Source organism: Schistocerca cancellata, chromosome 10 (genome assembly GCF_023864275.1).
Source record: "Schistocerca cancellata isolate TAMUIC-IGC-003103 chromosome 10, iqSchCanc2.1, whole genome shotgun sequence".
In the NCBI taxonomy this organism is placed as follows: domain Eukaryota; kingdom Metazoa; phylum Arthropoda; class Insecta; order Orthoptera; family Acrididae; genus Schistocerca; species Schistocerca cancellata.
The window spans coordinates 144,158,584-144,183,744 of NC_064635.1; the positions used below are offsets into that span (position 1 = coordinate 144,158,584).

General features: G+C 40.3%; 1 protein-coding gene across 1 annotated transcript; it reads left to right on the forward strand.

Moving 5' to 3' along the window:
- Positions 1-5: 5 nt before the first annotated feature.
- Positions 6-15,576, forward strand: LOC126106692 (leucine-rich repeat-containing protein 58). The gene is made up of 4 exons (XM_049913069.1): positions 6-814; positions 2,675-2,891; positions 5,404-5,593; positions 14,050-15,576. The coding sequence occupies exons 1-4, from the start codon at positions 306-308 to the stop codon at positions 14,229-14,231; spliced, it is 1,098 nt and encodes a 365-aa protein (XP_049769026.1). The 5' UTR covers positions 6-305; the 3' UTR covers positions 14,232-15,576.
- Positions 15,577-25,161: the final 9,585 nt, after the last annotated feature.

The following is a 25,161-nucleotide window of genomic DNA, read 5'->3' on the forward strand; positions in this document are numbered from 1 at the left end:
TACGTGTATAAAATATCCGAGACGCTGCGACAAGTACTAGAGAAAGGTTGAGAATCTCAAGTGCAAAAGAAAGAGGGGCTTAATGCATCCCCGTACTGGAGTGTTTGCCGCAAAAGTGCTGCCTAATTCCGTAACTTATCAGCAGATGACGTCATAGGATATTGCTGTATCATTTCCGTTATCAGCTGCCTTGAAATGAATTGCAGTTAATTGACCTATAAGTACTGAGTGGTGAGACTGCCTTAGTCCAGTAGTGGCGACTGTCTCGGAGAATCCGCGCCAGGTCCTGACGTAGGGAAGTAAAAATGAGTGTGTATCAGGCAGTGCAACCGGAGTACACGACGTCTGACAGTAGTGATGCGGACAGAAACGTTACGTTGGACTATTCGAGGCTGTTACTCGATTCGGACACACTGATGTACAACTTGGAAGAGTATGCAGCGAAGGACAAAAAAGCTACTGAGGACGTAGACACGTTATTGCTGTACAACAATCATTTGGATACACTGCCGGCAAGCGTTTCGAAGTTCACAAATCTAAAAATGCTTGATATCAGTTACAATAATATAACCCACCTTCCAGAAGCATTAACGGAATGCAGACTCACCTCCCTCATAGCAAGGAATAATATGTTGGAAAATGACTCCTTCCCTAAATCGTTTGGTGCACTTACCAGTTTGAAAGAACTGAATTTGAGTGGTAATAGTCTCACGTCATTCCCACAGCAAATTTTGGAACTTACAGCACTGAAGTACTTGTACCTTGGTTCTAACAGCATCACCAACATCCCAAAAGACGTCTGGAAATTACAAAGGTAAGGCTCACCAGAAACTATTGAAACTTATGTTGTACAATTAGCATTGCTGTGTTTGTTTTACTGGAATCCAAATAATAGTCCTATGTGCTAAGTGGTTAAGTTTTTAAGTATATAATTTAGCTTCTTTTTCAGTAGAATTACCACTTTCCTTCCAGACGGAATAACACTTAAGTTTAGCTTGCCAAGTCAGAGCATTTAGAAGTGTAGTTGTGATCTGTTTCATTTTTCTGTTGTAATAAAGTGAAAATCACCAATAAGATTATCAAGATTTTTATTTGCTGCACATTTGCCTTCACAAATTATTGGAACAGAAGCAGCTCAAAACAAATTAGAGGTGTAGGTGTACACTCACTTATCAAATATTGTAAAATGTAATTAGGCCCTATGTGTCAACAAATCTGAAATTTTTAATGTTGTATCACAGGCCATTTATTATACAAATCTCAGTGGTATTGTTTATACTACAATATGAGGTGTCCCGGGAGGAAAGGTCAACATTCAGGGATATGATAGGAATGGTCATTTGAAGCAAAAAGGTGTAGTAAACATGCGTACCTTAGGAGGTACGCACATCTGTTTGGCAGAAGAAATGTTTCACTGTAGGAAAGATGGAAAAGTGTTCATAGCCTTGGAGATGCATTTTAGAGGTCATATTTACTAGGCTTAGATTTTTTTGCTTTGAATGATCGTTCTCGTCATATATCTGAATAATGACTATTCATCCTGGAACACCTGTGTAGTATCTGGATTGAATTTACACAATATTAGCCTAAACAGAAATTTTAAAATACACAGAATTTAATTAGTATTAGCTAATATTTATGCTAAGACCTAAACTTAATCATTGTAGACCCTGTTGTATTATTTTGAGTTAAGTGTTCCAATGTGGGTGTAAACTATGTAAATAAATAAATAAATGAATTAGCTAATATGTTTAAATTTGAAAGAATACATGCATTAATAAAAAATAACACTGCATCAGTACATAAATATTTACAGTTTTATTTGTGAATATTCATTTGGTATGAACTCTTTCAAATATTTCGTTTTTAAACAGTTTGTAGCCTTAGTTATTAAAACTGTGGACTTATATTCAGGAAGTGACAGGTTCCAATTCCTACCACGCACACTTTAGGGTTTTTCATAAATTTCTTTATATACCAATCAGTAATAATGTGACAGAATCTTAATATTTACTCCCAGTGTACAGTACAACTTTGACTAAATTTCAGACATTGTTCTGCTTATGACTGTCAGGATTTGCAGTATATTTTACCTGGGAAATTTGAGTTTTAACCTTGGCTCATGTTATACCAGCTCATTTCTTAAGAGTGCAGCAGAAATATATATGAAGCATATAAAATCTTCACAGGCTTCCAGCTGCGTCAAGTGGTTAAAATCATGGCTGCAAGGCAGTCGTTGACCACTTGACAATGGCCGTTGAGAGCTTGTCAAAAGTTTGTGGGATTTTAACCGTGTGATGCAGCTGTAAGTCGGAAAAGATATTCATATTGCTGTGAGACCATGCATTCATGCGTGAAGCATGTTAACAAGAGCCACAGATGCCTTGTTGAGTGCTAAAATTCTTTTACAGTTATGCACATGTATAAAACAATTACATGGCAAGTGTAATCACTGCGGCATAATTTACTGAGTGTTTAAGGCCAGTTCTTAGATTGTGAACAAACAAGTGAGACATACTATCGAAAAATGCACTGACTGGCTGTTGTATAACAATTTTTGTGCTAATTTTGAAGATAAAAGAAATGAGTTTTTCAGAGAGATCTAATAGTTAACTTAGTATTTATGCAACTTTTCATTGTTGTGAGTTCTTAGCAAACTTATCTTCTTTCGCAGTTTGCAGTACTTGTACATGGGTGGCAATAAACTTCAAGAAGTACCTGCATCTGTTGGTAAACTCAAAAACCTTCAAGCTTTGGTGCTGTGTGATAACTTGTTGGAAAGTCTGCCAGCAGCTATAGCAAATCTTAAGTACCTGAAGTCACTTCTGCTACACAAGAACCGTTTAACAGTTCTTCCACCAGAAATTGTGGGTCTAAACAGCCTTGCAGAAGTAAGTGGCAATGTAAATGTATGAGTATGCTTTGAGTGATAAAATTTTGTGCCAGAAAGGGATTCAAACCCAGATTTCCTGCTTTTTACAGACGTTCATCTTAACCATTAGGCCATCAAAGCACATCTACAGCCTTAATTAAAAACTTCAATTGTCACTTATGTTTCCACTTTGGATTTAGTTCTGTTTACGGAAATACAGAAGCGTCCGATTCCAACTGTTTGCTTTGAACCATGGCGTCACAAATATGGGGGAACCGAACATACACTACGACTCCAATATGGAGCCTATGACGTCATCACGGGGACATGACCACAAACATGAAATACATTGAAAAACCAACAGACACACGTTCCACAAAAAACCTAATGAGATTAACGGGACAAGCGTGGGAAACATGAAACAAATTTAGACACACCATACAAACCACACAAAATGACGAAAAAAACCAACAACACAAAACTCCCCAAATTCCACTAAACACAATATCCTCTGGAATCGGACACTTCCCTTGATCTATATAGCTCAAAAGCAACTCCTGATACCAGGAAACCCACAGCCACAACCACACATTGGAATCGAACACTTCCCTTGACATCTCCACATACAGCCGTCCCTGGTCCGAGATGTCGGAGCTATAAGTAAGCCTCATTTCTTCACGACATACTGAACAGTTCACGACTTCATTCAAAAGTCCGAATAGTTGAAGAAATTTTATTAGGGACAACGCACTGTCCCCCATCATCGCTGACAACCGAAAACTGTTGACCCTGTCAGTTATATCCATACCTACCAAAGACAAAGAAAACAATTTACCAAAATTCACACATGACGAACAAAAAGAAACTACAATAATGTCGAAATAACAAAACTAAAATCGTTAATTCACTGAAATATATTTCGCTGAAAGCACAGTCCCAATACCACACACGTGCAATGCTATCACGCGAATGAACGCCATACGCCACGTAACACGCTACCCATACACACCACCAGAGAAAACCACCGACCGCTACAATACGCCACCTATAAACACGCCACACACGCAAACTAAACCAAAAACATCACCTAACACACCACCAGAGAGCACCACCGATCACATCAAAACGACACCTACAAACACGCCACTGTCACAAACTAAATTCCGCGCCGTCATGATGTCACACATCATAACAGCCTTACATCACAGGTCAAAGCCGACGGGTGGGATCGGACTCTTCGGTTGACTCCTGTTTACAACAATAAATTGTGTTACCTGTTGCCAATATTATTTGACAATATTTTGTATGGTTTGATTACATAATGGGCCCTATTTGGTAAAGATAAACACATGAGACATCTCTTGTGGAAAATTCATGCCGAAATGGAGATGTGGTCCTACAGAACTTTTATTGTTGACAACTGATATGATAGCAAACCATTTCAAAATATATAGAGCAGCATGAGAAGCTGAATAAAGATGTAGTTGCATACAATACCCAAACAGTTTTTAAAGAGACTCCTTACATATTTAGTGAAAAAATGCAGTGGTCACTGTGCAGTCTGTGTCCGTGCAAAGTGTTTAATGACAGAGTATTTGGAAATTACAAAGATGGCATTTTAATAATAGCATACTATGAAAATTTGTATTTACCTACATTATCAATAACAGTTCAGCTATGAAAATTGCATACTGTTCCTTCCTGAAGTGTTGCCCCCATTGCTCTCTGACTCCCTCCCCCCTCTCCCCATCACTCTCCAAACCCCCTGCAGCTTCAACATACAGAGCTTGTATGTAGGAAAAAATTAGGTATATGGTCATTTTCATTTCATATTATTTGTCAGTGTATAGACATTTCTAAGTTATTTCTTGGCCAGTTCTATCACAAACATCTTGAACCATCTGTTTGTTATAAATTCTGAAAGCTAGTAACAACTTTGATTGGAATGTGTCTACCCATAATGTTGTTTTGTGTCTTACTGTTACTGTGATGCAACTCTCCATGCTAATCAATCTTGTTAAGGTCTCTACATCTCTGTGTAACTTCTTCAAGCTACATGCACTCGAACCTGCCTTGGCCTCGCTCAAAAAATTTTGCACCTGTTACTTACTTCCATTATCAAATTAACTATTCTTTATGAACGAAGACATGTCCTATCAACTTTTCACCAAGTTGTGCCATTAAGTTCTTCTCTCCCCAATTTGATTCAGTACTTCTTCATTAGGTAGGATCCACTCTTAATTTTTTGGGTACACCGCATTTCAAAAGCTTCCTATCCATATTACTGCATCTGTAACTAGTGTCTCATGAACGAGGTTCCTCTAAAACACACAATTCCCTCAAAGTCTCAATCACTGTCCTTGGAAAGGAGTTTGAAAATAATTGCTAGTAACTAGGTGACTGAAACATCCAATCTATCAAGTCGAGCAATAAGCCTAGTTGCACTTTGGACATTGTTCTTAGTTTTTATATGTGGTGGTTACATATGGTTTGTTTGGTGATTTATGACATTGTGCTTTATTTATTTGCAGTTGAGTCTCAGGGACAACCCACTTGTGGTGAGGTTTGCCACGAACATGTCTCTGGACCCTCCAACACTGTTGGAGCTGGCAGCGCGCACAGTGAAGCTTGCTAACGTCACATACTCTCCGTATGACCTCCCAAGAACTCTTGTACATTACCTGGACAGTGCACACCACTGTGTCAATCCTCACTGCAAAGGTAGGTAAATTGTATGTGTCTTCTATTGCTCTTTTATGAGTAACATCCCAAACCTAAGTTGGCAGTTGAGATGTTTTCAGTAAAAAATGCCATACAACATCTCGTGTGTGTGTGTGTGTGTGTGTGTGTGTCTCTCTCTCTCTCTCTCTCTCTCTCTCTCTCTCTCTCTCACCTGCCTGGGAATGTGGAACCAGAACTTTATTTTATGGTTAAATAATGTAATAACACATTTCACCATTCACAGGACTTTGTCAAGTTCATTCTATTCAAATACAGTGTGCCATTTTTGTGTGCAGTTTAATACCTTTCATGACCATCTTTGCTTCTAATGATTAGACTGACTGACTGACTGACTGCCTGTTCTGTTATCAAAGATTACTGTTGTACCCATCTCATTTTTGGCCTGCCTGGGTCTTCTCTGACTGTATCTTAACAGTTGGTTCATTAATTATTCTTATGACATTCTGCTTACACGCTGTTTCCACCAGTTTCTCTATTTCTGTGTTGTGTTGTTTATTATTGCTTCAACATACAGTTCTTCTCAAATTCATTCATTCCTAATGTGCTCCCTCACCCATCTCCCCCCCCCCCTCTCCCCCTCTCACAGTTGTTTCTCGAGTTTGGGTGTAGCGTGCACGGGTCCATGAGTTATTGCAGCCCATTCTTGCTTCCCAAGCTGTATGCCTCTCCCTCACTGTCCTCACTCCTCCCCCTCTGTGCCTTCCTTCTCCTCTCTTGGTGTTCTCACTTTTGCTAACCTGGGTATCCACCTGGCTTCTTGAATTCCTCGTGGCTTTGTTTGCCTTGCCTTTTCTCTTTCATCCTTTTTGGTCCCCTTTAGTATTTGGCCTCCGCTGCCAAATTCTCTCTCCGTAATGTGAGTCATTTGTAGAACAACTCCCTCCTTAGCATCTACAGTGTGGATTCCTCTCACCCTCCCTTTCCTTCCCCTCCTCCATCCCTACCGTAACCCCTTCGGCCCCACTATGTCACCAGCACTTGTCGCCAGTCCGTGTAGCGGGGCTGTTATGTAACAATCTGGCTGAGCCACCTGACAACACGGGGATCATGCTTCTGATACCCTTTCCATGTATGCCTAAGTGTGGTTGCTTGTCATTCCAGAGCATCAGAACTTAATAGCAACAGCTGCTGTGCTGTGGCTGGGTGGCATCTATGGGGAGAGCCCCTAATTGGAGTGGGTGGTATCAGGGCGGATACTTCGCGCGTGAAGCGTATCGAGCTCAAAAGATCTGACCATTCTCCTACAGCTGTCTCTTTGATTGCCAACCGATCATTGAATGCTGCTTCTCATGACTCTGCGGCCTTCTCTTATCTGGCTACACCCTGGAAGGAGGACCAGGCTCGCCGGCGTGTAGTGAAACAAAGCCTTTACTTTTTGTGGAAAATATCAAAGGTAAGTTTGGCAAAGTGGAGTGTCTAAGTAAGATGCGATCGGGTTCCCCATTGTTGAAAACTGCTTCTGCCACCCAGTCTGCAGCTCTTTGTGCTCGTTATCATCCTGGAAACGTTCTGGTATCCATTACACCTCACCAGTCTTTGAATATGGTCCAGGGAGCCATTTTTCATACAGATCTCACCTTTAAAACTGATAAGGAACTCCGGGCAAATCTGGAATGGCGGTGCGTTCATTCTATTCGGCGTGTGCAGAAAGGTTGTAAGGACAACTGCACAGATACCGGTGCCTTATTCTGTCTTTTTAGGGAGATACCCTCTCAGAGAAGGTCAAGGTTATGAAGGTGTACGCACCTCCCCTGAGCATTGGGCATTTGTACGGGCGCTGATAACCGTGCAATTGAACACCCCACAAACTCATCATCATCATCATCATCATTTGTCGTTCCCTTCTCACCTCCCACTGACCAGGTTACCCCTCTAGGCTTTCCATTGTGCCGATTGCCCTGTATACCTTCCAGGTCATGTGTCCGCCTTTTTTGTTGGGTTGTATTGATGAAGTCGTCAGTGATCTGTTCAATAAGAAAATCTATGCTGCTGGCATTGCTGTCCCTGCTTTACTGGCCCTGTTTGATGGCAGCCACCTACCCCCATTCTCCATGACATCTCTGGGGGCAGATTTGCGGCTTTAAACCAAATCCCTTTCTGCTCAATCGTGAGCTGGCTCTTAGGAGGCTACTTTCGCCGTCTAATAAACTTCGCGCCACCAATGAGACTCCCACCATTGGGAATCTACCATCCTCTGCCATCTTCGTATTGACCGTACTAGGTGGACCCGTGGTTTTTTATTCCACAATAAGCTGTCCGCCTTTGTAGTTGTAGGACTCTGCTCACGGTGATCCATATCTTGCTGGACTGCCCCCATCTTTAGGCCCTTCACATTAAATATGTTCTCCCAACATCTCAGGTGTTAGTGAGTGACCCTCACATGCTTACTTCTGTCCTCGGTTTTTTTCATGAAAGTGGTTTGTACTCTCAGGTATAGGTCCTTGACTTTTCCTCTGGAATTAGTCGCTCAGCATAGGCATTGGTTATGGAGGCCTTGACCGTGCCCTCACACTGAGCAGGTTCTTCCTACATTTTTGTGGTCTGTTGTGCTATTTTGTTTCTATTATCTTGTGTCTTCTTCCCCTGATGATGTCCTTGTTGTATCGTGATCATGGTATGGTGTGGTGCGGTGTTGATGTAAGGATGGGTCTTGGTGGTGCAGGTGTCCCACCACATGTAGCGTTTCTGGGGCACCCATGCGTTCTCCATTGCCACCCACGTCGTGCTGTTCTTTCCTCTTCCTGCTGTCCTGATGTTCCTTTTCCCTCTTTGTTTTCATGTTATCCCTTTCACTTGGCTGCGCTTTGCTGCTTGTGTTGTTGCTCTGCCATCCTAGATCACTGGAATTATGACCTCACTGTTTTGTCCCCTCCCCCAAATTGACCACCCAACCGACCAAACTAATCCATTCTTGGCCTGTGCCACCTTTCACAGTTTTTAGAAATACCATGTTAGCTGCCTATATAATGCTTTTATCCTTCTTTGTGAGAACACGAGTTTCACACATGTACAGCAAAGAAATCACAGCCACTGTTTTATAAAACTATATTTGTTCTCTTTCAAACTCTGTTCTTTAAAGTTCTGTTAATAGTGCCACATCCATATTGAGAGTGATGAAGCTTGCTGTCTGTATTTCTGTCATGCTGATATATCAATGAAAATAATAAATTTTTGAAAATATAATAGGGTAGATAAAAGAATCTACTCACCAAGTGGTGGTAGGTCAAACCACACAAACCCCTACAAATGTTAATGAAAGATGCAAGCTTTTGGAGCCAATGGCTCCTCCTCCTGGCAGAAGGGTTGAAGGGGAACGAAGACGGATGAAGGAAAAGAAATGGCGAGGTTTGTGAAATGGAGTAGTTTGGAAAAGTTGCTCTGAACCCCGGGCCAGGGGACATTTATCAGATGGAATGAGAACCTTTGTGTGATTGCTTTTTCTCTTACCCCCTCCCTTCTTGCTGACTTGTTTTTTTATATGTCCAATTATATTATCTCTCTTTGGTTGGTAGCTTATTTGATTTCGTAAATAATTAAATCTGTTAACTTATTCAATTATTCTGTTGATAGCAATTATTGGTCTGGTTTGGCTCAAACCCCTTAAATGCAATTACCTTTGTTTTATTAATTGAGATTTCCATATTGTACAAGGGGGACCAGCAAAAAAGGATACACGGAATGAGAGGGTGGTGGCATTTGTAGACGTGGTAAGGAATTCTCCTGCTAGATGAGGTTAGTAGAGACCTTCACGACACAACTGTGCAGACAGCATCAGTGTGAAGGTGAATACGTGAGTGTAGTCTTCGGGTTTTCTGACTGTTGGTGTGTTCCACTTTTGAAGTTGGATGGCAACTTCAAAAGAACAAAGAGTGTGTGTGGAATTTTGTTTCCTGCCTAAAAAATTGAGAATGGAGACTCACCAAATGCATCAAGAGGCTTCCCAGGAGGATGCTACGATCTACACAAACGTTTTCAACTGGTTTGTGTGCTTTCAGTGTGGTGAGATGAGACGAGTGTTGAAGACCAACCTCATTCTGGACACCCTGCAACATAGTGAAAAGAGGAAAACATTGGAAAATCGAAAATCGTCGTTTCGTGATCTACCAAACTTCAGTGTGAGTTGGAGATCATGCCAGTGGATTTTGAGTGACGATTTGCACCCGAGCCGTGTTGCCGCTAAATTTGTTTCGTTCCTTCTGACACAGGAGCAAAAAACTGTGCACATGAATGCGTGCCGCAAATTGGAAACATAGATTGAAAGTGATCAAAACTTTTTGAACAAAGTCATTAGAGATGATGAGAGTTAGTGTTACGCCTACGACACAGAAACCAAGCAGGCATCCAGCCAGTGGAAGACTTCCAACTCTCTCAGACCAAAAAGAGCAAGGCAACTGAAGTTGAATGTGAAGATGATTACCACTATCTTGTTTGAGGTTTGTGGAATTGTGCATCATGAATTTTTTTACCCCCTGGCCAAACTGTTAACCAGCAGTTTTATTTGGAAGTTTAAAGAAGTCTGCAAGAGGATGTTTGGAGGAAATGCGTAGAATTTTGGCGTTCAGCTGACTGGTTTATTCATCACGAGTACGCTCCTGCACCCGTGGCCTTACGAGTGACCCACTGTTTGGCATCTCGGGGATGGTCTGTGGTTCCCCACCTTCCATATTCCCCAGACCTAGAACCCATGCGACTTTTTCCTATTACCGCAAATGAAACAAAAGGAAGTGTTATGATAATGTGGAGGCGATAAAACAGCTTCGCAAAGGGCTGTGGGCTAGATCAATGTGGAAGAGTTCCAGACGTGCTTCAGACAGTGGGCAAAAAGACTTGACAAGTGCATCACATCTAATGGAGAGTACTTTGAAGATGACTGAAGGATTTTGTAAAATGATTCATGAATAAATTTTTTATAGCTTTATTTGGGGGGGGGGGGGGGGTTGGTCGTCCTCCTCGTATTATTTGCAAAGTAGTTGTTACTTAAATATGGCATATTGTAATTGATTTTCATCATCAAATACAATAAACTGATTGTCTGCAAATAGGCAGCTGTTCGTGGTTCCATGCTGTGGTATCTGTAACCCAGGATATACTTCTTGTTTCCTTCTTCTTAAGATGTCAGTTTCTATATTAAATAATGTGTCTGATACCTGCACCCTTGTCTGGCACCCTGACTCACAAGTTTCCTATCCGAAATTCTTGCTTCTATTTTAATCATTATTTTAGTGTCTCTCTACAGATCTTTCAGAATTTTTATGATGTGTTTATGATAATCTCAGTTTTCTAGAATGCTCAATAGTATTTGTCTACTTACACAGTTGAAAGTTTTTACGTAATTGATAAAGGTTTGTGCATTTCCATACTAAATTCATACCTTTCCTTTATTAACTGTTTTATAATGAATATGACCTTCCCTTTTTGAAACTGTCCTTTCAAAAGGAGTATTTTACTTAGTCTGTTGTCTCTTGCCAGTGACTGTAGCATGTGTCTTACAGACTCTCTCTATCAAATGTGTCGCTCATAATTATAACTGTTATTCAATTCTCCCCTGCCCCCACTTTTTTTTTTTTTAATAAAAAAAAGGGATGACAGTTGCAGTCAGCCATGCACTTTGTATATGCCCATTCTACTAGCCACACATTAAACAGGTAGAGCCTTATTACAACATACCGTCATATTTTATGAAGACTCTATCCTGTTGTAAATAGTGGCCTGATCTACGGTCCAATACTGTCATCAGTAATCTACACTACTGGCCATTAAAATTGCTACACCAAGAAGAAATGCAGATGATAAACGGGTATTCATTGGACAAATATATTATACTAGAGCTGAGATGTGATTACATTTTCATGCAATTTCAGTGCATACATCCTGAGAAATCAGTACCCAGAACAACCACTTCTGGCCGTAATAATGGCCTTGATACGCCTGGGCATTGAGTCAAACAGAGTTTGGATGGCATGTACAGGTGGTACAGCTGCCCATGCAGCTTCAACACGATACCACAGTTCACCAAGAGTAGTGACTGGCGTATTGGGATGAGCCAGTTGCTCGGCCAACATTGACCAGACATTTTCAATTGGTGAGAAATCTGGAGGATGTGCTGGCCAGGGCAGCATTCAAACATTTTCTTTATCCAGAAAGGCCCGTACAGGACCTGCAACATGCGGTCGTGCATTATCCTGCTGTAATGTAGGGTTTTGCAGGGATCGAATGAAGGGTAGAGCCACAGATCATAACACATCTGAAATGTAACGACCACTGTTCAAAGTGCCATCAATGCGAACAAGAGGTGACCGAGATGTGTAACCAGTGGCACCCCAGACCATCACGCCGGGTGATAAATCAGTATGGCGATCACGAATACACACTTCCAATGTGTGTTCACCGCGATTTCGCCAAACGGGGATGCGACCCTCATGATGCTGTAAACAGAGCCGGGATTCATCCGAAAAAATGACTTTGCCATTCGTGCACCCAGGTTCGTCGTTGAGTACACCATCGCAGGCGCTCCTGTCTGTGATGCAGTGTCAAGGGTAACCGCAGCCATGGTCTCAGAGCTGATAGTCCAGGCTGCTGCAAATGTCGTCGAACTGTTCGTGCAAATGGTTGTTGTCTTGTCAACATTCCCATCCGTTGACTAAGGGATCGAGACGTGGCTGCAAGATCCGTTACAGCCATGCAGATAAGATGCCTGTCATCTCGACTGCTAGTGATACGAGGCCATTGGGATCCAGCATGGCGTTCCATATTACTCTCCTGAACCCACCAATTCCATATTCTGCTAACAGTCATTGGATCTCGACCAACGCGAGCAGCAATGTCGCAATACGATAAACCTCAATCGCGATAGGCTACAATCCAACCTTTATCAAAGTCTGAAACGTGATGGTACGCATTTCTCCTCCTTACACGAGGCATCACGACGACATTTCACCAGGCAACACCGGTCAACTGCTGTTAGTGCATGAGAAATTGGTCGGAAACTTTCCTCATGTCAGCACGTTACAGGTGTCGCCACCAGTGCCAACCTTGTGTTAGTACTCTGAAAAGATAATCATTTGCATATCACAGCATCTTCTTCCTGGTGTAGCAATTTTAATGGCCAGTGGTGAAATAAATCTGAATTCTCTTTGATGTATTGAATTACCTACTCTTAAGATTATCATTAATGAAAATTACACGAAAATATGGAGTTCAGCTGATACAGTGTGATGGTTTCCCACCAGATTAGTAAAGGGAAGGATTTAACCTTAAGGAGGTGAAGTTGCAAGTGCTACTGATGGAAACACTTAGAAGTAGAAGAAACTATTCATAGCTTTTGAAACTTCCACTTCTTCCTCATGGATGTCTGATGTGTGGATGGTTGGAAAGGAGGGACAGGTCACTCAGATCCCAGATTGAAAGGGAAAATTTGAGATTTCTTATGACTAAAACATCTTAAATGTTGATTTTTCAATCTTCAGTTGCCAGTAATATTATATTAATGATTTTTAGCTCATTTCTGTAAGAAACTATATAAATTTATTTTGCTCTGTGTTTTGTGTCAGTTTCTCAAAGCATCATTAATGACATGATGTGTTGGTTTTGCACTGAGTGCGTCCACACCATTCTACTAGTGAACCTGTTCTTCGGCTGGCCCTAAAAATCTGTCAATGCAGCACACAAACTTCTATGCCATGTTTTTATATGTAAAATGTTTATGTTAAATAAGTAAATTCCATTTTCTCAGACATAATCTAGAAATTATCGGTATGAGGAGACCAAAACATTGGAGCAGGCTGAAGTTAACTGCTTTTATGTGCTCTCCCCCCCCCCCCCCCCCCCTCTCTCTCTCTCTCTCTCTCTCTCTCTCTCTCTCTCTCTCTCTCTCTCTCTCTTCTGCACGTAAGTACAGAAGAAATTTTGCAAGCAAATTGAAGGATAATGGTATCTGAACACAGCAATGCCTGCATGCTTTTCTGAAAATTGTAAGCAAACATACTTTCCTTATCAATTATCTAGCCATCCTGATACTGCATATGGCATTTCCTGGATCGCTAAGGCAAATGCTGGGACGGTTCCATAATAAAGGCCGTTGCTGACCAACTTTCGTATCCCCATAAGCTACCTGTCCTAGCCTAACAAAGGTGTGTGTCATATATTTTGGCCTATTGATTTGCATTGCATTATTTTGACAAATCCTGTAACACAGAGAGAACCCTTGCAAGAATAAATAAATATCCCCCAGTAAAAGAATAAACATCATTTTTAAAAGAAGGCCCTAAAGAAATTAAATGAAGTTAAGGGAAATGTTTTCTAAAGGAAAAGCAGATCTGTATCGCAGACTGAACTATTCATTTTGCTATGGCATTAACTGTTTTTTGTGTCAACTATTTTTTAGACATAGTTTGCAAAAATTTCCTTTAGCTCATGAAATTTCATGTATCTTTCAGGAGTGTATTTCGACAGCCGAGTGGAACACGTGAAATTTGTCGACTTCTGTGGCAAATACAGGATACCGCTGATGCAATATCTATGCTCTTCACGTTGTATCAGCGAATCGTCCCCTTCGTCAGCAAGCGAGTCTTCGGAAGAAGAAGCATGTCATATGGTGAAGAGAGTACTGCTTGGCTGATTGTTGACTCGCTGCAAAGTTTTGTCGTTACAGGCTTATTGCTGCTGATGTTGGCAAGTCATTGACATGATTTTTGGTGTAAAGAATAGGGTGTGTGTTGTGCAGTGAATGTCAATATAAGCAACGTTTTTCTTTCTGTTAGTTGACTTCCTGCCCTTTGCAATGTTCCATATGCCATTCTACGCAGTCCAAAGTGTGTGTCTGATAAGTAACTTCGGCATTTTACCGGCTGAATACTAGACACACAGTGGGATATCGGAAGCATATCTAAGGGAAAAGAATGTTATGATGTATCACAAAATCTCTCAAAGCCTGTCATCCATGGTGCGTGCCCCGTGAAACATTCAGTGTAATGGAATTAACATTTCTCTGATTGTAACAGTGGGAGGTGAAGCAGTGATGCACCGATGGAGGAGTTAGTGTTTCTGTAGTGAACAAAGGAAGAAGAGGATTGAAGCTTGTAAGAGACTAAGAGGAAGAGGGGGGAGGGAGAGATGAGATACTTTTGCAATTGGGCAACTTAATGTCTTGATTGTGCTGGAATTATGTTTGTTGCTGCAAGATGTGCCTTTTATAAAGGCGCACTTGACAGATATGTGAATGGTTTCTGATGCCTTGGATATTGTCTCCATTATAAATAGATTTTTTACTTGTCGTTGGAATTGGAGGAAATGAAAAATTTCATACTCTGCAGCAAATTGATTTGAAAAGGAAATTTTCAAATTTTTAAACTTGATGTGTATCACATTTGTTAACTATGCACCTTTTAGAGAATTTTTCATATTGACATCATAGTCTCTTTTCAGAAACAAAGTATTGTAAAGCAGTGTGGAAAATAGAATTGTTAGAATATTTTGTTTTAAATAGGAACACAGAATTCTTGAACTTTGAAAGTATCGGAGACACAGGAATCATTGTATTATATTCTCATAATGCAGTTGTCACCTAGTATTTGATGGAATGATGTACCTTATTGCTCAACAACACTCATACTGCCTGATACATTTTGCTTTCCCCTGGATTACGGGACCATTTTAATTATGAAGTAATTTTTCTTGCTAAAATAGGGACAGTCTGACTTGCTGCAGAAATGTAATTGATCATTATTTGGTAAGAATTGACTGGATTTCTTTTATTACTACTCTGTCAATAGAGGAAAAAAGTCGCAATTTAATGAAATGTGTGAAATACAAGCCTTTGTATAATGATCTGATAACTAATTCTGATTGTGGTTGTGTGTACAGTAGCTGGACTTACTGTGTGAATTTTGTATGATATTTGTAGTTTTATAAAATTTCATAAGAATTGAGTTATAAAATGCAATAAAGTTTTGTAAATTATTTAAGATTCTAGTATGCTTTGCCTTTTTGATAATAGTTATTGTGAATATTTATGATTACCAAGCCAAGTATGGCAAACACTGATCAGCCAGGACATTAAGACCACCAACCTTATAGCGAATATGTCCACCTTTGGTACAGATAACAGCGGCAATGCTTCGTGCAATGGAAGCAATGAGGCCTTGGTAGCTTGCTGCTGGGAATTGGCACCACTTCTGCCTAATTCCCGTAAATTCCAGGGAGGGGATGATGAGCTCTGACGCCAGGTTCAGTCACATCCTAGATGTGTTAAATTGGGTTCAGATCCAGTGAGTTGGGTCAGCACACCAATTCGAACTCGCCACTGTGTTCCTTGAACTATTCCATCACACTCCTAGCCTTGTGACATGGCATATTATCTTGTTGAAAATACCACTGGCATCAGGAAACATGATCATCATGAAGGCTGTATGTAGTCTGCAACCAGTGTATGATATCCTTGGCCATCATGATGCCTTGCACAAGCTTCACTGGACCGTGGATGCCCACTTGAATGTTTCCCAGAGCATAATGTTGCCGCGACCAACTTGTCTCTGTCCCATAATATAGGTGTCGAGGAGCTGTCGCCCTGGAAGATGACAGATTTGCGCCCTCCCATTGCAATGATGATGAAGAAGGTATTTGGATTCATTAGAACATACAACATGCTGCCACAGTGCCAACGTCCAGTGCTGATGATCACACGCCCATTTCCGTTGTAGTTGCCTTGTTGCGTAATGGTGACCATTTCTCCATATGTAGGTCAGTGTCAACAAAATATTTTCGCATTTGGAGGAGAAAGTTGGTGATTGGGATTTTGTGAGAAGATTCTCTGCTGCAGTGAAAAAGCCTTTGTTTTAATTATGTACACCCCCAAATCCTGTATCATTTCAGTGACACTCTCTTCCCTATTCTGCATTAATACAAAATGTGCTGCCCTTCTTTGAACTTTTTCAATGTACCTCCATCAATCCTATCTGGTAAGGATCCCACACCATGCAGCAGTATTCTAAAAGAGGAACGACAAGGTCCTTAGTATATCTGTTAAATCTTCTAAGTGCCCTGCCAACAAAACGCAGTCTTCGGTTAGCCTTCCCCACAACATTTTCTCTGTGTTCCTTCCAATTTAAGTAGTTTGCAATTGTAATTCCTAGGTATTTAGTTGAATTTATGGCCTTTATATTTGAGTGATGTATCGTGTAACCGAAGTTTAACGAATTCCTTTTTGCACTCGTGTGGATGAGCTCACATTTTTCGTTATTTAGGGTCAATTGCCAATTTTCTCACCATTCAGATATCTTTTCTAAATGGTTCTGCAATTTGTTTTGATCTTCTGATGACTTTATTATTTGATAAACGACAGCTCCATCTGTAAACAACCTAAGGCAACTGCTCAGATTGTCTTGCAAATTGTTTATGTAGACAGGAAACAGTAAAGGACCTACAACACAACCTTGGGGAATGGCAAAAATCACTTCTGTTTTACTCGATAACTTTCCGTCAATTGCTACAAACTGTGACCTCTCGGACAGGAAATCATGAATCCAGTCACATAACTGAGACGGTATTCCCCAAGCACACAATTTCGCTAGAAGCCACTTGTGTGGTACAGTGTCAAAAGCCTTCCGGAAATCCAGAATCAATCTGAAATCCCTTGTCAATAGCACCCACCACCTCATGCGAGTAAAGAGCTAGTTGTGCTTCACAAGAACGATGTTTTCTAAATCGATGTTGACTGTGTGTCAGTAGACTGTTTTCTTCGAGGTAATCACAGAATCTGAACAACATTACAAAGAGTGTTTGGCATAGTAATCTTGACATGGTGTAGAATTGCTCATATAAGTTTAAGCTTACATTAGAAAACTACTATTTCACTATATGTGACTTAAACATAAGAAGAACTGAGCTGCTGCAGAAACTAAAAACTCTGCAAAACATGAAAACCTGTTTACAAAAAGGGCACTGAAAGTGATAAAAAAAACTACTGTCCAGTTTCATTAACATACATTAGTTTAATCTTAGGAAATATTCTGAACGCAGATGTAACGTGGAATCACCTCCATGCCATCCAGCATGGATTGTGAAAACATCGATCATGTGATACCCAAATGTGCATTTCTCACATGACATCCTGAAAGCCATGGATATGATAGTATCGGGTATAGAACAAAATCTGTGACAGGATTGAGGATTTCCCAGTAGAGAAGGTACAACTTGGAGAGTCGCTGACAGATGTAGGAGTAACTATGTGTATGCCCCATGGAAGAGTGTTGGGACTCCTGCTGTTCATGTTGTATGTTAATGAACTTCCAGACAATATTAATAGCAACTTTAGTCTTTTTGCAGATGATGCAGTTATCTATAATGAAGTTCTGTCTGAAAAACGCTGCACGAATGTTCAGTTAGAAGTTGACTGGATTTCTAAGTGGTACAAAGATTGGCAACTTGCTATAGAAGTACATAAATGTGATACTGTGAACATGACAAAACAGAAATGTAGAACCCTGATCAATGAGTCAGAGTTGCAGTCAGTCAACCCACATGAATACCTTGTGTGTAACAATGTGAATGAAATGGAATGGTCACATGGACTTGGTTACAGGTAACACAGATGGCAGACTTGAGTTCATAGTTAGAACCCTTTGGAAATGCAATCAGTCTACAAAGGAGATTGCTTACAAATCACTCCTACGACCCATCTTAGAATAATGCTCAAGTGTGTGGAACCCACAACCAATAGGACTAACAGAGACCATTGTATGTGTGCAGAAAAGGGCAGCACAAATGATCATAGATTTGAGAGACCATGGGAGAGTGTCATGGAGATGCCGAAGAAACTGAAATGGCACTCTCTTGAAGGTAGACACAGACAATCCCAAGAAAGCCTATTTAATAAGTTTCAAGAATCAGCTTTAAGTGATGAATTTAGGACCCCCAGCGTATCGCTCCGTATGTATCTCGAAGATAAGATTAAACTAATTGTAGCAGACACGCAAGGGTTTAAACAATTGTTCTTACCAAAGTGTTCTTACAGGACAGCTCTAACTGTACAACTGTTTATCCAATTTGTTACTATTACATAGTGTTTTGTTGGTGTTTCTGGTCATGTAGCTCATCCATTTTACTCTTTTCACACAGAACCTTTGGTTCTGTGACAACATTGGTGTGACGATGACCTCAGATGATTAAGTGATTTTGTTTTTTACACCAGACGATGGAACTTCAAGTGTTCTGGAAATGGTCATGTACCTCATAAATACTGGATTAAGCAACTGTCCTGCGGTTTCTTCATTTTTCAAAATCATTCTTTCCATGCTCCACGTAAGATTTGAAAGGAAATAAAGCCCAAAGAACCATTGCAGTGGAAAGTACCCTCTGACATGCACTTCACAATGGTTTGTAGAAAATGGATGTAGATGTAGCACTGAGGAAGAAAATATTTTGTGCACAAAGGTATGCAACAAAGGTTATATGTTGTACCTGTTTAGAACCTCTTATAAGCGTTAGGCATACGATCAACAGCCTTGCAATACATTTAAGATTACAAGGAGCTGTAACGGCTGGTCAGTGCATATCCACAGGAGAAAATTCCAGGTCTATGCATCCTGGAGCCCACTTCCCAGCCTTACCCAGTCTGTCCCTCTGTCATTCCTAGGGAAGAAAGTAACAATTACAAAAGCTGAAATAATGTTCCTTACTAGTTGTGAATACCACCAAACTATTAACTTGAATAAGTAGAGCCCAGATTTCCATGTAGATGCTGGCATGTTTTGGCCACCTGGGGAATAAATGTATATTTTGAAGGTTTCTTCAACATTACTGCTTGAATTTAGGTATTTATAATGTGTGAGGTAACGGGCAAGTTGTGGCGCCCTGGAAATATTCTAAGTTCAGAGTTGGCAGCCACTGCTCGGGCCACGTGGCAGGGCTGAGCTCGTTAGCATCCATGTGGTGCCTCACAACAGCCAGAGCACATGGTCCATCAAACACGTGGCTGGGAATTCCTTGGTGATGCTGTGCACCAGGGGGGCCAAAGATGGTGGATTTTATGAAACCTTAATGGCAGACATTTCACAGTTTGTATAGAAATTAATTGTAGCCAGATGTATCATGATACCCCAAAAAGAAACATGTACATTACTATTATTTGCACGATGATTCTGATGGTGTAATCAGATTTTCAATATCTTTATTAGTTTAAAGTTTAGTATCTGATGGTAAATTATACAAGTAACACCAGCAACGAATTTCCAAAATCTAAACACTTCATCCGATTTCGTCAATAGATGTGTCTTTAGAAAGCTATTAGTGTAAACCTAAATTGGTATAAATTACAGGCATGTAACTTGAGTAGTAGATGAGTCATTGGAGGTCAAAGTGGCCAATTACTATCAATGGCGTCAAGCCTTAAGTACTCCACAGTTACATGAAAAAACGGTAATAGCATGCTTATAAATATATTTATTGATCTATGTCTTTGTTTATATCCAATATATATACTATTCATGAAGAAATTGATTAAATATTTACTGTGTTATAGAAAGCACAGAGACATTAGGCTACTGGCCTACCTTTTGTTCTATTCCTTGTATATATGTTTATAAATAATTTGTTTATGTATCTAATGTTGTGTGTTAGAGCGTGTTTATGGTCCAGCCATAGGAATATTTATAAAATTTCAAGTTATTTAAATGTAAATCCAGTACTTCGAATGTGTTTCATTATGTTTGTGGGGGTGCGTTGGCATGAAGACATGGCATGAGCGCTCTAGCCATACAGCGCCCGTGAATGGGGAGACTGGATGGAAGCAAGTTCGGGTGAAGAGTGTGGGGGGGGGGGGGGGTATGGTACACGACACGGGGAGTGCTGGATGTGACAGCACAACAGACACTCAAAGTCGGCTGAAGGACTTGGAGAGTGGAGCAGTTTGTGCGTGGTCACGAGAGATAGAAATACTTAGGAGTGCCGTTTTGTGAACTTGTGAGATTTCCGTGGTTTCTACAGTGAAGACACAGTACACGTTTGGAAGTAAATATCTCGCGAGCTATGTTGTTGTTCTTAACTAATTATGTGAAGTAGGAATCTATAGTTTCCGTGTTATTTAACTTATATTTTATTTAATTGCTCAACAATTGACACCAATAAGTGGTTGACAGAAATATACCGTATTCTCAAAAGTACTTCTACTATCATACTCATCATTTAAAATCGTTAAGATAGTATGTGCAGATTTTATTTAATTGCTATCTTTCATTTATAAATTTATATGTTACATTCATAATTCGCAATTGCCGAGTGATAGAAACCTTCAACCATTCAATTCATGTGTGTACTCTTATCGTATACTGCAGACTCAGCAGTATTTGGCCTGTAATGCGGCAACTACGTATCCCAGCCCCTAGAGAACAAAACAAGCCAAAACTTTTAATACTACAACTGTGAGTCAGAGGGTACGTAGTTGAGGGCCACCATCATTTCATACATTTTTGTTTTGAAAGCCTGCAAATTTATGTATCATTTTTTCTGGCCTGAGTGCATATATACCAACAACTTGCATGATAGTACCTCTTATTCATGTTTTTTTTTCACATGAAATACACCACAGGTGCAGAACATGAGTAATTTCACTAATTTTGTTACAGCGTATAAACCTCATAGTTAGCTCATGCATCCCAATTCAGCTTGATAGATATCAGAAGAAGTGATCCCAAGCATCCCAGTTCAGCTTGGTAGATATCAGAAGTCGATATAATTCTTGCCAATAAATTTAAATAAAAAAAGGACATGTTGTTGTTAAGTGACGCTGCCACTTATATGATGACAGGACAAGCAATTAAAATACTTTATCTTAACCTAAAGCACTATATACAGGGTGTTTCAAAAATGACCGGTATATTTGAAACAGCAATAAAAACTAAACGAGCAGCGATAGAAATACATCGTTTGTTGCAATATGCTTGGGACAACAGTACATTTTCAGGCAGACAAACTTTCGAAATTACAATAGTTACAATTTTCAACAACAGATGGCGCTGCAGTCTGGGAAACTCTATAGTACGATATTTTCCACATATCCACCATGCGTAGCAATAATATGGCGTAGTCTCTGAATGAAATTACCCGAAACCTTTGACAACGTGTCTGGCGGAATGGCTTCACATGTAGATGAGATGTACTGCTTCAGCTGTTTAATTGTTTCTGGATTCTGGCGGTACACCTGGTCTTTCAAGTGTCCCCACAGAAAGAAGTCACAGGGGTCATCGAAATATTCATTCAGGAAATTAAAGACGTCGGCCGTGCGATGTGGCCGGGCACCATCTTGCATAAACCACGAGGTGTTCGCAGTGTCGTCTAAGGCAGTTTGTACCGCCACAAATTCACGAAGAATGTCCAGATAGCGTGATGCAGTAATCGTTTCGGATCTGAAAAATGGGCCAATGATTCCTTTGGAAGAAATGGCGGCCCAGACCAGTACTTTTTGAGGATGCAGGGATGATGGGACTGCAACATGGGGCTTTTCGGTTCCCCATATGCGCCAGTTCTGTTTATTGATGAAGCCGTCCAGGTAAAAATAAGCTTCGTCAGTAAACCAAATGCTGCCCACATGCATATCGCCGTCATCAATCCTGTACACTATATCGTTAGCGAATGTCTCTCGTGCAGCAATGGTAGCGGCGCTGAGGGGTTGCCGCGTTTGAATTTTGTATGGATAGAAGTGTAAACTCTGGCGCATGAGACGATACGTGGACGTTGGCGTCATTTGGACCGCAGCTGCAACACGGCGAACGGAAACCCGAGGCCGCTGTTGGATCACCTGCTGCACTAGCTGCGCGTTGCCCTCTGTGGTTGCCATACGCGGTCGCCCTACCTTTCCAGCAGCACGTTCATCCGTCACGTTCCCGGTCCGTTGAAATTTTTCAAACAGATCCTTTATTGTATCACTTTTCGGTCCTTTGGTTACATTAAACCTCCGTTGAAAACTTCGTCTTGTTGCAACAACACTGTGTTCTAGGCGGTGGAATTCCAACACCAGAAAAACCCTCTGTTCTAAGGAATAAACCATGTTGTCTACAGCACACTTGCACGTTGTGAACAGCACACGCTTACAGCAGAAAGACGACGTACAGAATGGCGCACCCACAGACTGCATTGTCTTCTATATCGTTCACATCGCTTGCAGCGCCATCTGTTGTTGAAAATTGTAACTACTGTAATTTCGAAAGTTTGTCCGCCTGAAAATGTACTGTTGTCCCAAGCATATTGCAACAAACGGTGTATTTCTATCGCTGCTCGTTTAGTTTTTATTGCCGTTTCAAATATACCGGTCATTTCTGAAACACCCTGTATATTTGCCCATGGTCTACATAAATCAGCTGAAATAGTACACCAAAAATATGACAGTTTGATTATGCTGATATCCTCCATAAACAAGGCAAATAATGCACAAAATACAAAGGTTTGATAGTTCTGACAGCATTAATTAAGTCATATGCTGACTTTTTTCCCCTAGTGAAAGTGTTCTGGAAAGTTGCCATATTTAGAGTTGTTCTGCCAAATTTAGCTTTGCCACCACAACCTGTTTTAACCAGACTGGATACCTAAATAATTTCTGCCATTCAGTAATTTTGATGAAATTGAGTCAGTAAGAGACGGTAAATTCCCATAAATTTATTGAAGTTAACATCTGTTAGCTTCATTTTACTGAAAAGCCGTAAGTTACAGCCCCCTAATTGTTTTTTCCACTTTTGCGTCACAGATGCTTTTGCAGCCACTAATGCAGCTTGCTTTAAGGAAATGGAAGTGGCAATAGAGAAAAGAGATTTCATGCAAAATACAATTTACAGCAAATCAGATTTTGTGCATTTGCCTGTGGCAACAACAAAGTTGGAAGCCACAGGTAACTGGTAGAATCTCTGACAGTTATTTGCAGATGCTGAAACGTCTTAGCAATTATCCTATGCAGAAGTTGATGTTGCAGCAAAAGGTAAGATGAACAAAGTTATCGGATCAAATCATGATATTGCATTTATGAAGTTGACAAAAAATATTTTGTGGTGAAAGTGAAAAATACTTTCAACTTGACATGACATTGTGTGAAATTTCTTCATTTAAGTATGCACGTGTCAATTCTTGCGACAGGAGGGAGGTCATTTTCTACGTACATGAGCCTAAGTAATGAAAATTTGAAATTGGTTGTTGTACACTGTTTTAGAAGAAAATAGAAATTTAGCCCTGAATTTTGACACTACATGTTTTTATTGTTTTGTTGCCTCATTGTTCATGTTTAATGATACAATACTACACGAATGCATGCACGTTTTACGATATGATAGCGCACGAAAATCTGGGCTCTATTATTAAGCCATGGTTGCAAAATATTGACATGAATTATTTACAGAAGAATGGACAAAGTGGTACAGGGGGCTCTGGGGAAGATCAGCTATGGAATAATCTTGGAACATGTCAGGCAATACTCACCCTACAAATTATGTTGGAAGATACTTGAAGAAATGCAAATCTTTGTAGACTTAGAGAAAGCTTTTGACAATGTCGTCTGGAACACATTCTTTGAAATTCTGAAGGTAGAAGGAATAAAATAGAAGTAGAAAGATGCTATTTACAATTTGTACAGAAACTAGATTGCATGTATATGTGTCAAAAGATATTAAATGAATGTCATAGTTGAGGATCGAATAGCACATATTTGTTGCCTTCCCCCAGTTTTAGTCACTCTGTACATTGAGCAAACAGGAAAGTTTGGAGAGGGAATTAAGGTACAGGGAGGAGAAATAAAAATTTTGAGGTTTGCTGATGATAAAATAATTTTGTGAGAAGGACTTGGAAGAACAGTTGAGTGAAATGGACCTTGTCTTGTAAGGAGGGTACAGATCAACATCAACAAAAGAAAAACAATGGTAACTGATGAATGTAGTCAAATTAAATCAGTCAGTCGATGCTGAGGGAATCGGATTAGGATCTGAGACACTAAAAGTAGTAGATGAGTTTTGTCATTTGGGTAGTAAAAGAACTTATGATGGCCAAAGTAGAGAGGATGGCAGTGGCAAGAACAGCATTTCTGGAAAAGAGAAAGTTGTTAACATCAAATATAAATTTAAGTGTTAGCAGTCTTTTCTGAACGTATTTGTGTGGAGTCTAGCCTTGTACAGAAGTGAAACATGGATGATAAGGTCAGATGAAAAGAAAATGGAAGCTTTTGAAATGTGGTGCTGCAGAAGACTGCTGAAGATTAGACTGGTGGATCACATGACTAATGGAGAAGTACTGAATAGAGTTAGGAAGAAGAGAAATTTGTGGCATAACTTGGCTAAAAGGAGGGATCAGTTGACAGGATGCATTCTGAGACATCTAGTAATCATCATCAATTTAGTATTAAAGGTAAGTGAGGTGGGGGGGGGGGGGGGGGGGAGATAAAACTGTAGAGGGAGAAAAGAGACAAATACAGTAAGCAGGTTCAAATGGATTAAGTTACAGTAGTTATTTGGAGATGAAGAGGTTTTCACTGGACAAAGTAGAGTGGAGAGCTGCACCAAACCAGTCGTCTGACAGAAGAC

What these genes read in the sequence shown, in the direction of transcription:
- LOC126106692 (XM_049913069.1), top strand. Translation starts at nt 306, where the DNA reads ATGAGTGTGTATCAGGCAGTGCAACCGGAGTACACGACGTCTGACAGT. An exon ending in GTCTAAACAGCCTTGCAGAA is followed by an intron (nt 2,892 to 5,403) that starts GTAAGTGGCAAT and finishes ATTTATTTGCAG; the next exon opens with TTGAGTCTCAGGGACAACCC. An exon ending in TGTCAATCCTCACTGCAAAG is followed by an intron (nt 5,594 to 14,049) that starts GTAGGTAAATTG and finishes TGTATCTTTCAG; the next exon opens with GAGTGTATTTCGACAGCCGA.